The 16,003-nt window shown below is 35.5% G+C and overlaps 1 protein-coding gene and 5 non-coding genes across 6 annotated transcripts; all 6 read left to right on the top strand.

Moving 5' to 3' along the window:
- The first annotated feature begins 217 nt into the window (after positions 1 to 217).
- LOC128245846 (ADP-ribosylation factor 1-like) lies at positions 218 to 11,034 on the top strand. The gene is made up of 5 exons (XM_052964070.1): positions 218 to 221; positions 809 to 886; positions 9,788 to 9,861; positions 10,112 to 10,349; positions 10,634 to 11,034. The coding sequence occupies exons 1-5, from the start codon at positions 218 to 220 to the stop codon at positions 11,032 to 11,034; spliced, it is 795 nt and encodes a 264-aa protein (XP_052820030.1).
- Positions 2,056 to 2,146, top strand: Trnay-gua (transfer RNA tyrosine (anticodon GUA)). Its single transcript is given in 2 exon segments — positions 2,056 to 2,092; positions 2,111 to 2,146. It is a non-coding gene; the product is annotated as a tRNA-Tyr (tRNA).
- Positions 3,009 to 3,099, top strand: Trnay-gua (transfer RNA tyrosine (anticodon GUA)). The gene is given in 2 exon segments: positions 3,009 to 3,045; positions 3,064 to 3,099. It is a non-coding gene; the product is annotated as a tRNA-Tyr (tRNA).
- On the top strand, positions 4,483 to 4,573 carry Trnay-gua (transfer RNA tyrosine (anticodon GUA)). The gene is given in 2 exon segments: positions 4,483 to 4,519; positions 4,538 to 4,573. It is a non-coding gene; the product is annotated as a tRNA-Tyr (tRNA).
- Positions 6,483 to 6,573, top strand: Trnay-gua (transfer RNA tyrosine (anticodon GUA)). The gene is given in 2 exon segments: positions 6,483 to 6,519; positions 6,538 to 6,573. It is a non-coding gene; the product is annotated as a tRNA-Tyr (tRNA).
- Positions 9,003 to 9,093, top strand: Trnay-gua (transfer RNA tyrosine (anticodon GUA)). The gene is given in 2 exon segments: positions 9,003 to 9,039; positions 9,058 to 9,093. It is a non-coding gene; the product is annotated as a tRNA-Tyr (tRNA).
- Positions 11,035 to 16,003: the final 4,969 nt, after the last annotated feature.

The raw sequence follows: 16,003 nt of genomic DNA, 5'->3' as shown, positions 1-16,003 counted from the left end.
GTGTATACCACGTGATAAATTGCGTCATAAATGCACACTGATTTCGTCATGCAATAAAGATCATTTTATAAAAAAAAACAAGCGCAAGTCCCTTTAACTTTGTGCTTGTTTAAACGCTCAAGATTCACACAAGGAGAGAAAACAATTGATTAGTCAATAAACACCAATTACAGTGATGTCAGTTAATGATAGGGTTTAAATAGTGAAAATAGTTCAGATGGGTGAGGGAGTTTTTCTTATTCCTATATTTATCCATAAAAGCAAGAATCTAAATATAAGCCTACGGAAAGCCAGCAACTAACATTGAGACAATAATGTATACTGCAGAGCAATTAATTTAAACATATAAACAAACTCAGAAAAGTTCACTGTTCTATGTTATAGATTTGAAAAGAGCAGGCAAAACCATCTCGTTCAGTGATGGGGGTGTGTAAGCTTATTTATACTCGCACTCGGGCAAGGCCCATTCGGCGAATGCTCCGATAATATTGTTAATCATTTGAAGTGTTTGGAGAATAGTGCACAGACGGAAAGTAACCCTGGTAAGAGCTTCTCTGGTTCTTTGGCGTGTACTAATTTATGGCACTGTCGTACGGGATTACCATTTAACGCCCCTCCCGGAAGACGACTGTTATCTTTAGTGGTGTGGAGGGAAATCGAACCTGTGACCCCTAGATTGAAAGTGTGCTACCTATAGACCATGGAGCCACACAATGTGGTAGTTCCCACTTCGTACAGTTTATATGTATTTAAATCTCATGACTTACTTAGCTCAATATCAAGACTTATTCCATGTACTGTGTTACAGGTTTGGACGGGGCGGGGAAGACCACCCTGTTATACCGCCTTAAGCTGGGGGAGGTGATGACACATGTTCCCACTATAGGTAAGCCTAGCAGTTCTATCTCCCGCTTATCCAAATGATATGATTATGAAGTTATGATATTTACGTTGATTACTTACAATCACATATAATTTGTACAGTATAGGTTGGATGTGTAATTCTCTATGGCCAAGTATCAGATATCTTTAGAGAGTTTATTTTTGAACACATCAAAGCAAAATGGCTAGGAATACACATTTATGATGACAAACACGTTTAAAACTACAATTAAGATACAATATAAATTTTGCATGTATAAGTTAATAAGCCAATATAGCAAATCATACAATCATACTATCACAGCAAGATATAGTGCAGGGTGCGTAAGCTTATTTATCCTCGCACTCGGGCCTTGCCCATTTGGCGTGTGATCCGATAAGATTGTTAGTCATTTAATGTTTTTGGAGCATAGTGCCTGCACAGACAGGCTAGAGCTACCCTGTTTTTTACCGTGCACCAGTGGATAGCACTGTCAGACGAGGCCCCACTTAACGTCCCTCCTGGAAGACGATTAGTTTTTGTTTAGTGGTGAGGCGGGGGATCGAACCTGCGACCCTTGGATTGACAGTCAAGTGTGTTTCCACTAGACCACGGAACCGCCACTGAGATATAGTGAAACATGTTTGAGAGCCTTTAATAAATTTACTCCCATATCGGAATCGCTCTTGAACTACCGTGCGGATACCTTACAACGCTGTTCACTTATACCGTACGTTATGTATTGAATGTTGTCCTTGATCATGACAACATGGTACAACAGTTACATCACACGCAAGCCTCATGGTTGAAATTATCATAATGTTGCGAGATGCCGTAGCTATTACTTAGAGCGTGAAGTATTTATGATTGATTTAGCATAATATAACTTTCTTACTATCTGCTAATCGTTATTTCGGTGTATCGATCACAAATTATATAAAAATACGAATTAAGGAATATGAAGTTAAAGAAAATACAAAGAAGATGTTGTTTTATAATTTATTAAAAATCGGCATGCATTGCCACATGCAAGGGAGCTAACAAAATGCTTTGACAATATCAGTTTCTAATTGAGTTGTCCCCCCTAGTTGATTAAAATGAATTATCATAAATATATAATTATGTATACCGAAGTGACGTCAAAGTGAGGATTGTCACGTTGTCAATCTTATAATGTACAAATTGTTTCATCTCCCGCGATAGCTCAGTTGGTAGAGCGGAGGACTGTAGTGGTTCAACATAGCTGGCATCCTTAGGTCGCTGGTTCAAATCCGGCTCGCGGGACATCCTTTTTATTCTTAACTATAAAACGTTTAGTAAATTACGTGTTTAACACAACAAAACATTTGTAAATAACGTTTCATCAACACCCATGTATGGCTTATCCATGTATTACTGTTCTTAGGGAGTAGAGCGGGGTAGGGCAGCTAAAATTCTTAGGTCGTTGGTTCGAATCCGACGTTGGACTTTCCTTTTATTTATTTTCATACACCTAATCACATAGCTATCATGAATTATAGCTACATTAGATTGAATTATAATGGGTTTTTTAAACTAAATCAACTGTTTCATTTAAATCAAGCCCTGAAGAACACATATAATGACAAATACTTTTCAAATGTTATCAGGGTGTAATTATTTAAAATACATAAATTGCATTAGAACATGAGCAAATATAGGTATTCACTCAAAGAACATGGCTTCTTTATTCTAAATTTTGTTTCATTTTACCAAATACTATTTATGAAATATTACACATCACCGAGGGTCGCTCATACGACATTATAAGAACCGGTCAGTCAGCCACCGAAAGTATATATGGGCCGTTGCTCGTTTTACCTTACTTTCCATCAATCCATGGTACATGTAATATGTTACGATTTATCATTTATCAAAAACTGATTCCCAAGTCATCGGCATGTATAATGTTTCACATGGATAGCTATTTAATTCATTGTTTAATTTGCCAGCCATAGATAAGAGAGATAATCAAAATGCTTTGATATTATCAATTTCTACCTGAGTTGTCCCCCTTTATGTATTATGACGAATGATCATACATACTCAAGTGACGTTTTTTGTTACCTGTAAGTAACTATTGTCACCTTGTCAATTTCATAATGTACGCAACATTCAACGTTCATAACACGTGATAGCTCAGTTGGTAGAGCGGAGGACTGTAGTGGTTCAACATAGCTGGCATCCTTAGGTCGCTGGTTCAAATCCGGCTCACGGGACATCCTTTTTTAATTTAACTATTAATGTACCAGTCAATTCTAACCATGCCCTCCACAAGGTCCGGATAATAGCGGGAACTTTTACTTCGGTCCAACTAATCCCGTGTGAAATCCCCGTCTTATGGGGACAAACTGCTGGTAAAATCCCCGCAAATTGCCCCCGCACCCCGGGATACCTAGGTAATGCCCATTCCCGACTATTTTCGGCGCGTAAACAAAACATTTCGGGGGGGGGGTCAATTGACTAGAGCATAACCTGAACGCTTGGTCAAATTACAGATATAAAGCAAGATTCACGCATACTAATTTATTTTCCTTTTATCGTTTGTAAAATTATTCGCACAGACGAGTTTATTTTCATAAGAAGTGTTATCATTAATAGAATGTTAAATGATAACAAAATGAGTCAAGATTACGATGATTATGGAAATTTGTAAATAACGTTACTAAATGACGTTGTTTTATACAATCATTCAATAACACCTCGAAAATGAAATAATTCAAGTAAACGCCCTTATACTTAAGTTGTGACTTTATGCATATATCAATATAAGGGTGTGTCTTTTGAATTCTGCCTATGATCAGATGAGCCAGCTATCGCAATGTGGTTGTTTTTCAAAGATTTGGCCGTGGTGGAAGCCAACTTTTATTAGAATTACGTTAAACTTTAACCAGTCAAAAGCTCTTAGACTATATGCATCCGTTATCCTCTTATGATGTAGTCGTGATCTCCTGAAGAAATCGTCATTTCGGTGGAACAGAAATAGGTAGGTTCGTCCAGGTTTACTGGACTGTGCTTAGGTCCGCCTTTGGAATATATTCATTAGGTAGAGCGGAGGATAGAAGGGGGTAAAAGAACTGCCAATCTAAGATCTTAAGTTTAAATTCGACGTAGGATCTTTTTATAACGACAGTAGAATGTGTTAGAAATTCTTTAAACAAAACCAACTATGACCAACAATAATAATAATGTCGAAGATATTTCAAATATAATCGTGGTACAACTATTTTGAAATATATTTAATTACATATTAAAAATATAAGCATAGGGAATCACATAAGGTAAATGTTGTTGTTTTTTAACCTAAATTGTCCTCAAAATTATATTTAATTTTACCAAATACTCATCAAGAAAAAATACACACCACTGAGTGTCCTATGACATTATAAGTTATTTGTATTCCTATGTTAAGAGGCACGTATCAAGCCATAGATAAGAGAGATAACCAAAATATTTGGACATTATCAACTACTATCTTAGTTGTCACCCTTTATTAATTATGATTGATGACCATAATGTACTCAAGTGACGTTTTCGTTACGTCTAAATAACTATTGTCACCTTGTCAATCTTATAATGTACGCAACATTCAACGTTAATAACCCGTGATAGCTCAGTTGGTAGAGCGGAGGACTGTAGTGGTTCAACATAGCTGGCATCCTTAGGTCGCTGGTTCAAATCCGGCTCACGGGATATCCTTTTTATTTTCAACTTTTAGCCTTCAAGGGACTGTACACCATATTGGTTCCAAAAAACTCTACTAGTTTGACATACCTAGTAATATTTTTTAATGGAAAAATACGAAAAAATGCGAAAAATAAATTAATTGTAAATTATGTGGTACCGCAGTTAGTAATGCACGAGTCAATTGTAACCACGCCCACCCCCTAGGTTCGGGGAATAGCGGGGACTTTGACTTTCGGTCCAGCAAACCCCGGGTAAAATCCCCGTCCTGCGGGGACGAACTGATGGTCAAATCCCCGCCAAATGCCTCCGCACCCCAGGGAGCCTAGGTAAGCCCCATTCCTCGCTATATTTTGTGCGAAGACAAAACCATCGCATTCACCCGGCACTGCGGGGCCACCTGAAAGGTAAAAACACGGCCCATTTTTCCGGTATACTCCCGGACAGAGGGGGGAGCCGTGGTAACAGTTGACTGGTGCATAAGTTTCAATGTATTGTACACATCGATACCAAGTTTATGTCAGTATTCGACAATTTTCTTTTTTTTTCGCTATTTCATACGGAGTACAGCCTCTTTAAAGTTTGGTCTAATTACAGGAAAAATCAACATATTATTTTTGCACTCATACAACAAAACTTCGAATAATTAAGTTAACTTCCTTATACTTCATTTTTGACCTTATCATCAATATAGGGGCGTATTTTTAATTCTATGTATGAACACATGAGCGAGCGATCGCAATGTGAAAGTTTTGCCGTGGTGGAAGTCAACATTCATTGCTATTACGTTCAACTTAAACCAGTAAAAAGCTGTTTATGCATCCATTATTCGTTTAGGCCGGAGTCGTGATCCCATGAAGAATTTGTCATTTTGGGGGAAGCAAAATGGATACGCCCGCGTGTACTGCAGTTTGCTAAGGCCCACCCCTGCATGCAAAATGCTCATTAGGTAGAGCGGAGGACAGTAGTGGGAAAACATTGCCATTCTAAAAATCATTGGTTCGAATCCGTCATAGGAAAAAAAAATATATTTTTAATTTTATTCACCTTAACAAAAGGCTATTCTGTGAAACGTCTTCATGTAGATCATCAGTAAATTGATTTATGAAATTTTTAAACGAAACCGCGTATTCATGTTACTCAACTCCCGAAGAACACATAAAATGATGACGAATGTATTTCAAATAAAATCAAGGTACATTTTTTTAAATATATTAAAGATTCACAGTTCACAGACTAACAGTGTGACTAAACTTTTATTTTTTGTTTCAGAATCAGCTTATTTTGGCATCAGTCAGGGGCATTCAGTTCTGTCAAATACGATCATTCACATTAGAACATATCCTATAGCGTTTAGGTAACTGCAGAAAAAAGAACAAGCCATAAAGCATCCATTTTCGAACGTACATAATTATTAAAACTGCGATCTAATCTTTTGTCAGCAGTCTTTTATCACTGGTTTCCAGACATTTCCGCGAAAATCGGCTTATTCCAAGACAAAAAAAATGTCCAAACGGTCAATCTGTGAGAGTGCAGCTTTAAATTGCATATTAAATATATGAGCATATATAGGGAAGCACACACAGAAAATGTTTTTTAAACGAAGTTTTCCTGCAAATCATATTTAAATTCACCAAATACTTATGTCAAATACCGCTTCCTGAATATTCGGAATGTTAAATGTTTTTAATCATGGTGTGGTTTTTTGTATTCATATTTTAGAGCCTCGTCGTAAGCAATAGGCGAAAATAAGAGAGATAACCGAAATACTTCGACATTACCAACTACTGTCTGAGTTGTCACCCATTATTAATTACGATTGATGACCATAATGTACTCAAGTGACGTTTTTGTTACTTCTAAGTAACTATTGTCACCTTATCAATCTTATAATATACGCAACATTCAACGTCCATAACCCGTGATAGCTCAGTTGGTAGAGCGGAGGACTGTAGTGGTTCAACATAGCTGGCATCCTTAGGTCGCTGGTTCAAATCCGGCTCACGGGACATCCTTTTTATTTTCAGCTATTACAAGATTGGTCAACTTGCAAGATGAACACCATCATCACGCATACAACATATGTCCTTTTTTCGTTTATAAAACTATTCCGTCGTACAAGTTTATGTTTCATAAATTGTGTTATTAATTATATTGTAAATTGATAAACGTTTTGCGTCAAATTAACATTTGTTTTACACATTTGTAAATATCGTTCTATTAATGGTTGTAGACATTCGTAAATAACGTTCTATTAATGGTTGTAGACATTCGTAAATATCGTTCTATTAATGGTTATAGACATTCGTAAATAACGTTCTATTAATGGTTGTAGACATTCGTAAATAACGTTCTATTAATGGTTGTAGACATTCGTAAATATCGTTCTATTAATGGTTATAGACATTCGTAAATAACGTTCTATTAATGGTTGTAGACATTCGTAAACAACGTTCTATTAATGGTTGTAGACATTCGTAAATATCGTTCTATTAATGGTTGTAGACATTGGTAAATATCGTTCTATTAATGGTTGTAGACATTCGTAAATAACGTTCTATTAATGGTTGTAGACATTCGTAAATTACGTTCTATGAATGGTTGTAGGCATTTGTAAATAACGTTCTATTAATGGTTGTAGACATTCGTAAATTACGTTCTATGAATGGTTGTAGACATTGGTAAATATCGTTCTATGAATGGTTGTAGACATTCGTAAATAACGTTCTATTAATGGTTGTAGACATTCGAAAATTACGTTCTATGAATGGTTGTAGACATTCGTAAATTACGTTCTATTAATGGTTGTAGACATTGGTAAATATCGTTCTATTAATGGTTGTAGACATTCGTAAATAACGTTCTATTAATGGTTGTAGACATTGGTAAATATCGTTCTATTAATGGTTGTAGACATTCGTAAATAACGTTCTATTAATGAATTTGTAAATAACGTTCTATGAATGGTTGTAGACATTCGTAAATAACGTTCTATTAATGGTTGTAGGCATTTGTAAATAACGTTCTATTAATGGTTGTAGACATTTCTAAATAACGTTCTATGAATGGTTGTAGACATTTCTAAATAACGTTCTATGAATGGTTGTAGACATTTGTAAATATCGTTCTATTAATGGTTGTAGACATTCGTAAATAACGTTCTATGAATGGTTGTAGGCATTCGTAAATAACGTTCTATGTATGGTTGTAGGCATTTGTAAATAACGTTCTATGAATGGTTGTAGGCATTCGTAAATAACGTTCTATTAATGGTTGTAGGCATTTGTAAATAACGTTCTATTAATGGTTGTAGGCATTCGTAAATAACGTTCTATTAATGGTTGTAGGCATTCGTAAATAACGTTCTATTAATGGTTGTAGGCATTCGTAAATAACGTTCTATTAATGGTTGTAGACATTTGTAAATAACGTTCTATGAATGGTTGTAGACATTTGTAAATAACGTTCTATGAATGGTTGTAGACATTTGTAAATAACGTTCTATGAATGGTTGTAGACATTTGTAAATAACGTTCTATGAATGGTTGTTTCGTAAATGACGTTCTATTAATGGTTGTAGACATTCGTAAATAACGTTCTATGAATGGTTTTAGACATTCGTAAATATCGTTCTATTAATGGTTGTAGACATTCGTAAATAACGTTCTATTAATGGTTTTAGACATTCGTAAATATCGTTCTATTAATGGTTGTAGACATTCGTAAATAACGTTCTATTAATGGTTGTAGACATTCGTAAATAACGTTCTATTAATGGTTTTAGACATTCGTAAATATCGTTCTATTAATGGTTGTAGACATTCGTAAATATCGTTCTATGAATGGTTGTAGACATTTGTAAATAACGGACTCAAAAAGTGACAAATTTCATAAAGATATTGCGAAAACAAATCCACACTACGGCTAAAAAGTGCGGGATGGAAAACCGCCCCTGCATAAAATACGTTATGAAATTTTAAACAATACCTCTTATTTCGTGTAACTCAAATCCCGAAGAACACATATAATGATGCAGATACGTTTCAAATTTAATGAAGGTATAATTATTTAAAAACATAAACAACATTTTAATATGAGCAAATATAGCTATTCACACAAAGAAAAATGGCGTGTTTAACCTAAATTTGCCTCCAAACCTTAGTATAATGTTACGAATTATAATTGTCAGTTAAAAGTTTCACATATATTGCTATTTAATATGTTGTTTACAGTATTGTATATTATTCCTATGTTAGATGCACGTAGAGATAGCCAAGAGAGATAACAAATGTTTTGACTTTATCCATTTCTTAATCTGAGTTGTCACCCTTAAATGATTAATTACCGTTTTTTACCGAAATGACGTTTTTTGTTGACGTCTAATTGAGCATTGTCACCTTGTCAATGTTATAATGTACGCAACATTCAACGTTAATAACCCGTGATAGCTCAGTTGGTAGAGCGGAGGACTGTAGTGGTTCAACATGGCTGGCATCCTTAGGTCGCTGGTTCAAATCCGGCTCACGGGACAACCTTTTTATTTAGTTACCTAAGTTAGTAAACAAAACTTTTTCCGCGAATTAATTGCGAAACACAACATCTGTCATTTGTTTACGTTAACAAAACTAATCCGACAGACGTACGGTTTTGTCAATAATCATAAACATTTTGCGTCAAGATAACCATACAATTTTTTAAGACAAATCTATTGTGTTTTTTTTTAATAATTATAAAATCGCATAACATAAACACCAATATTTGTATTGAAATGACTGGACGCTTTACCTTTGCTGTGTTTTAACTGATTTTATTATTTGATAGTGAATGACGTTTCTCATGTTTAGCCATTCCATCGGTCCCCGCGATAGCTCAGGGCTTGGTATTCATAAAGCATCTTATATATGTAATTTCCTAACTTAAGTCAAAGTGACTACTTTCTCAGTAGTCATATGATATAAAAACTTCATAGTTTCTGTAATACAAAATTTTCATTGAAATATAGAAAACACTTATTTTTATGTAAAAAAAAAACACTTATACTTTTCTTTTAATTTGACTACAAAAAAATTAAGAAATCGACTTAAGATCGTTTATGAATATGGCCCCAGTACTGAAGTGGCTTGAATTAGGTCGCTGGTTCACATCCGGCTCAGTGGACGTTCAGGTTTTTAACGGCTTATGTTGAGATTTGTATATTTCTGACTGTTGTTTTGCTATTTTCAGGGTTTAACGTGGAACAACTGCACTATAAAAACATCACGTTCACCACATGGGACATTGGCGCTAGAGACAAAATGGTGGGTTGTTTATTATGAGAAAATCAACATTACATTTTTAAGCTAAAACTTACATTTCAAATATGATGATGATGATGATGATGATGATGATGATGATGATGATGATGATGATGATGATGATGATGATGATGATGATGATGATGATGAAGATAAAAATGATGTTATGTAAGTGGCATTCAAGTAGTATTTTAGTATTTGTAATCATAACATATTATAATTTAATATGTCATATGAAATTACCCCTTTCCAGCGCCCCCTGTTCCGCCATTACTACAAGGGCACGGACGCTGTTGTCATGGTGATAGATGGTGCGGACTCCGAGCGTCTGGAGGAGCTATACTGTGACGTCATCAAGCCTGCTCTGCACGCGGAGGAGCTTGCACACAGCATCTTCCTGTTCCTGGTTAATAAACGAGACCTTCCCGAGTGTCTTAGTGCTGAGGAGGTTGCTGACAAGTTGAACTTGAAGGCGTTGAAACATTCCTGGCGTAAGTAAACAAGTGTGGTCTAGTAGTACATATTTCCGCCCCTCACACAAGAGAGGGTTGGCTTGGGAACGTTCTCCTTGCCTCTCAAAGGTACTAAATTACTTGGAAATAACAATGGTGAGGTTCGCTACGCTCCCTCCGCCCATTCTTAATCATTAAAATGATACTTCATGTCATCTAACAATTACTCGTACAAATAGTATATGTTCATCTAAATTAACATTGGAAATCTAATCATTATTGATCTCCCAAAATGACTAACACAGCCATGAAATTTCTTTCAGATATCCTGGAAACCAGCGCCGTTCGAGGGGACGGACTTACTGACAGTATGGACTGGCTCGCATCTCATCTGGGCCCCACTTCCGGACAGGGTCACCGGAAACAGCAATCTCCACAGGGATCCCATGACGCCATTCCTAATGACGTCAAACGAAAAAGTGACCTCACTTGTGATAAAAATGATAAAAGTGATAAAAATAGAAAACAACACTCTTCAAGTTTAAATGACGTCAGAAATGACGTCCCAAACGGTGATTTAAGACCGCCTTCAGGAATATCGGACTCAAAGGAAGTTTCCCCAGCAAAAGACTTTTGTCATTTTAACAGAGCATACAGTGCTTTCCGGTGCTTTTTTATTCGTCCAAGTGTACCACCTGACACTGACAGCGACGACGATGATTGATGTGAAGTAGTGCTAGTATTAAAGTTTGCAGTTATTGCTGCTTATATTTCAAAGTCTTAAGAATTATTAATAACTGGGTTTCAATTTTCTATGTAGACTCTTAAAGTGACTCGCTCATGTTTTTGAACCAAAATTATTTTTTCTGAAAACACTTATTTTAGAATTATTTTAGTCTTTGATACCGAAAGTGCAGGAAAATGAGTGAAAAAGTATTATGGTTTTAGTGAGGAGAGTAACTTGATGGAAGACTTTGGTAACATTACGTGATAATGTAATCTACCAATCACGCAACATGCACCTCGGTTTTCTATTTTTTATCAAAATTGTGGTGTTCAAGGAAAATATTTAAGCAAATATCAACATTTGCTGAAGGGGACCAGCTGTCAGTATCTTAGTTTCAACACTCCTAATGTTTTGCTACAATATATTTCGTGTTTTTTGTCCGTTGAAATTGCATTTTACAAACCATGAACGAGTCCCTTTATAACATAACGTTTGCTGCATCTGATATGTGTTTTTGTTTGTTTTTTCTCGCTTTGAGATGGCATTTTAGATAACTCTAGCCGAAACCAGTCACTGCAGACAGATGCTCAGAATAGTGATGATTTTTTTACCATTCACAACACATCGGCCATTTCCCATCGAAAACGACCATGGACGGTTTATGCATCAGTCAATTGTAACCACGGTCCCCCCAGGTCAGGGGAATAGCCGGGACTTTGACTATCGGTCCAGCCAACCCCGGGTAAAACTGATGGTTAAACCCCGGCCAAATGCCCTCGCACCCCAGAGACTCTATATAAGGCCCAATCTCCGCTAAATTTGGCGCTTTGACAAAACTTCGGTCACCCTGCCCTGCGGGGGCACCTGGAAAGTAAAAACACGGCCCTTTTCCCCGGCTATCCCCGGTATACCCCCGGACCTGGGGGGGGGGGGGAGCGTGGTTACAATTGACTGGTGCATTACAATGACAGAAATCTTTACATTTATTAACGCTGACTGAAGAAGTGATTTCAATGTAGCAGTTACACTTTAAGGCAGTACTCTTGGGAATGTTATAAATAATGATTTATGCAATAATACACTTTACTGGCAATCAATTTAAACTTAGTAATACAAAATACACGCTACAACACTACACAAATTTATTAATTATTTATTTTACAAACTACTTCTATCGATGTACCAGCATACATCCGAGGTTGTTTTCGACGAGTTCCGAATGATTTTTTTTTCAGATAAACACGATGAAATAAACAAAACAGTTTTGAGGATTTCGTCAATTTCTTTTAAATCTTAAAAACACGTTTACCAAAATGTAAAGATGTTTGCGTTTCTATTTTGCAACAAATGTACACTATATTTCATAATGATATTTATTATAAACATGTATATCGAGTTCATAACTTGTGTTTCGTGTATAATATTATCTACTTTTAGTGTATTATCATTTTATTTAATTGTCTTTCATTGTTCGGCCTTTGATACAGATAATATATTTTAGATCATCTTACATTTATGGTTTGTTGTATTTGTATTAATAAACAGGAAAATACATACAAATTACGAGAAAAATTAATTCGTTTTTTTATAACTCCATAAGGCATGATAATATTTGTCAAACAGAGTTACTTCCCTTTAACCAATAGAATTATCATGTTTTAGTCTTTTAACTTGTATGATAAAAAAACGTATTATTATTTGTATACGTATAAAAATATAAGCGATATATGGGCGCTTTTGTAAGTAGGAAATTGTGGCCACTTAGCTATTAATTCAAAAATACATTTATAAAGGCTCATATCTGTTCACAAATGGGGTTCTTTGTTTGTTTTTTTCTTCTATCATTTACGCCAAACGAGTTAAACATGATAATGCATTAAATATTTAAAAAAAATGTATACCAGGGGCGGCTTCAGGATTTGATGTGAGAGGGGGCGTAATTTAGAGCGCGAATCCATTTGACACGCGCCCCTACTACAGAACCAAAATTAATTTGGTTAAGTGTGTTAATAGGGGCCTTTGGGGATACTCCTCCACGAAATTATAGCGATTTCTAGTCCGAAATGGTGCATTTGGGCGATATTAGGGGGCGGCACCGAGTGCGCCCCCACCCGTGGACCCGCTAGTGTATACCATTCTATGTTTAGAGTAAGGTGTTGTTTTAAAACCTATCCGTCAAGGAAAATAATATTCTTATTACAAAAATTACCCATGATAACAGCTTTTACCATTGAAAGTCCATATACGTCTTCTCATTTCTTCTGTATAGGCCATATATTTCCGTCATTGTTATTCGCATTCGGACGGAAAAAATACATTCGGAACACCTCGGCTATAATGACCGAGGTTTCCCGAGTGTATTTTTTTAAACATCAAGATATAGAAAATCATATTTCTTTGCTTTATTTAGGTTTCGATAATTTTTGTGTTTTCTATCGATTATTTTTCCATCTTTAGACTAAAAACCTACCCACTCGATAAATTAACATATAATCAATTTGGCATGGCCTAATTTCTGTTTTCCTTTCTTTTTTTTCGTAAAAAGTACTGGGGTGCATTTCAATAAAGATTTTATCGTAAATTGAAATTATCTTAGTGTCATAGTTTCATTATTTTATTACATATTTGAGTGAATTGAACTCGAGTCAGCATTGAAAATGAACACCAAACTGAGTAAATAAAAATAATTGATGTACAAATATTGTTAATCTTTATACAGGTTTAAGATAATTGAAGTTACGACTAAAATCCTTTATTGAAACAGCCCCCTGAGACCTAAACAAATTAATCAGTTTTTCGTCGGATTTACCGGATTTGGCTATTAATATTTTATCCGAAATGCAATTAAGTACTTTATTTTAAAAAAATGCGCCCGCACCTAGAATTTTGATGAGACTAACTTTTTTCGTAATCTTCCTTGAAAAAGTTACAAAATAAAGGTGAAATATATGTATTTTTATCAAAAGTATTAATACCTGTTTGTGATAAACCAATAAGCTTTGATTTAAAGTAGTATATATTAAAAAATGAACGGGTAAATTTCATCATCCTCATCGGAAACGGAAGTCGATAACTTCAGAATATCAAAATAACGAATCGGAAATATAAGACGCATTTTCTTGGGAAGAACGATTTTGTTAAACTGTCTGAATTTGGTGTATAACACATACATATTGTACATATTGTCCTGAAACAGAACCTGAAACCAGATCAGGGGCGTAGTTAGCCCTCTATTCATGTGGATTCATAATTGTGAAGGGGGTCCGGTGGCATGGCCCCTCAGAAACATTTGAAAACATGGAGCAGTCTGGGGGCGTTCTGATGTACTTTATTTAGTACTGAAAAATGGACAGTTTTAGGACCATATAGTCAAGTACGCGTACTGCAACTTAAGCTGATTTTTTTGGGTCAGAATCATGTGGATTCAGCCGCGTTCTAACGTATAGGCAACTACGAGCCTGCAGGTTGATGAAGACCATATGTTTGAGCACTTAATGCCGTGAAATTACTGTCATTCAGTTCGGACATGTTGAGTTTTCGGACACCATTTGCGGTTCGAATTATCATGACTAACAGTAGATTATATTCCATTTTGTTTCATGAGACAAACCTAGGAAAGGAATTCTAGGCACCTTGAAAGCAGAAAGTGTGATTGTGCAAGGCAGTTTCATTATGTTTCCTGCTTCTTGGGACATCATCAAGACAAGAAAATAGATGGGCAAATTTTAACAACCATGGCAGTAAACAGATTGTACTTAAGAATGATTTGACTTAAATGATCAAAACAATAAAAAGCATAAAAAATTGTTCAGATAAAAAATTATCATCGATATTTTGGCGCTTTTTTTTAACTGGAAAATTTGTGGCCAGGTAGCTATTTATTAAAAAGCATTTATGAATGTTTGTTTTTAATTGTACCTAAATCATATTTTTATCGTTAAAGTTAAATGGGTAAAACAAGAAAATGCATTAAAAATCAAATATTTGTTTGCATAAACCTATATTTATTGCCTTTAATTAAAACGGGGCCCTGATCCGATGATTGATTGTATATGAAGTCCAAGTGTGAAGCTGTCGCGTAGCTCGTAAATCGTAGCTCGATCATTCTTAAACACAATTAAAATTGGTTATCCTGGGTGGTAGATCGACCATTCAAAAAAATATTTAAAATTGGTTGACCTCGGTCGTTGATTATTTTAGCGCGAAAGTCTAAAATAGAATAAGAATTGGTTGACCTTGGTCGTAGGTCAACCATTAAAATACAATAAGAGTTGGTTGACACAACTCGTAGATCGTAGCTCGACCATATACAATACATCAATATTGCTTGACATGGGTCGTATATCGTAGTTCGACCATCTAAGATGCATTCAAAAAAGGTTGATCTGGTACTTAGATCGAACCTCGACAATATACAAAACATTAAGAATTGGTTGAGCTGGGTCATAGTTCGACCATATAAAAAACATCAAGAATTGGATGGCCTGGGTAATAGATCGATCTTGACCTTCTAAAATACATTGAAAAATTGGTTGTCTCAAAAATGTATTGAAACTGTGACTATAACAAAATCAAGAAAATGTAAAAATGGAAACGACATTATTAAAATGCTCTTAGGCATTGCGAATCTTGTGATATGGTATCTACCTGAATAACACAAGGATATAACGGAGAATGAAGAACAAGTCCGAATTATCCCGACAAATGGCGAGATCGAACTATTCCGAAAAATAACGAGTAGGTCCGGAATGTTCTGAGATTAGAAACTCGGTCCAAACTGCCCCGGGAGAATAACGGGTTGTACTATCCCGTAGATTAGTTAATAGTAACTCTAAAATGTCCAGATGAATAGAAGAATATCCCGAAGCTGGTGGAAATCGTCCGAACTGACTCGATGGTTTGCTTAGGACGTTTGGACTGTCTATGTGGTAAGTAAGTAAAATCGCACTATTTCGGAAATTCTTAG

Source organism: Mya arenaria, chromosome 9 (genome assembly GCF_026914265.1).
Source record: "Mya arenaria isolate MELC-2E11 chromosome 9, ASM2691426v1".
Lineage (NCBI taxonomy): Eukaryota > Metazoa > Mollusca > Bivalvia > Myida > Myidae > Mya > Mya arenaria.
The sequence above is the reverse complement of the archived record's forward strand: the minus strand, read 5'-3'. Positions and strand labels throughout refer to the sequence as shown.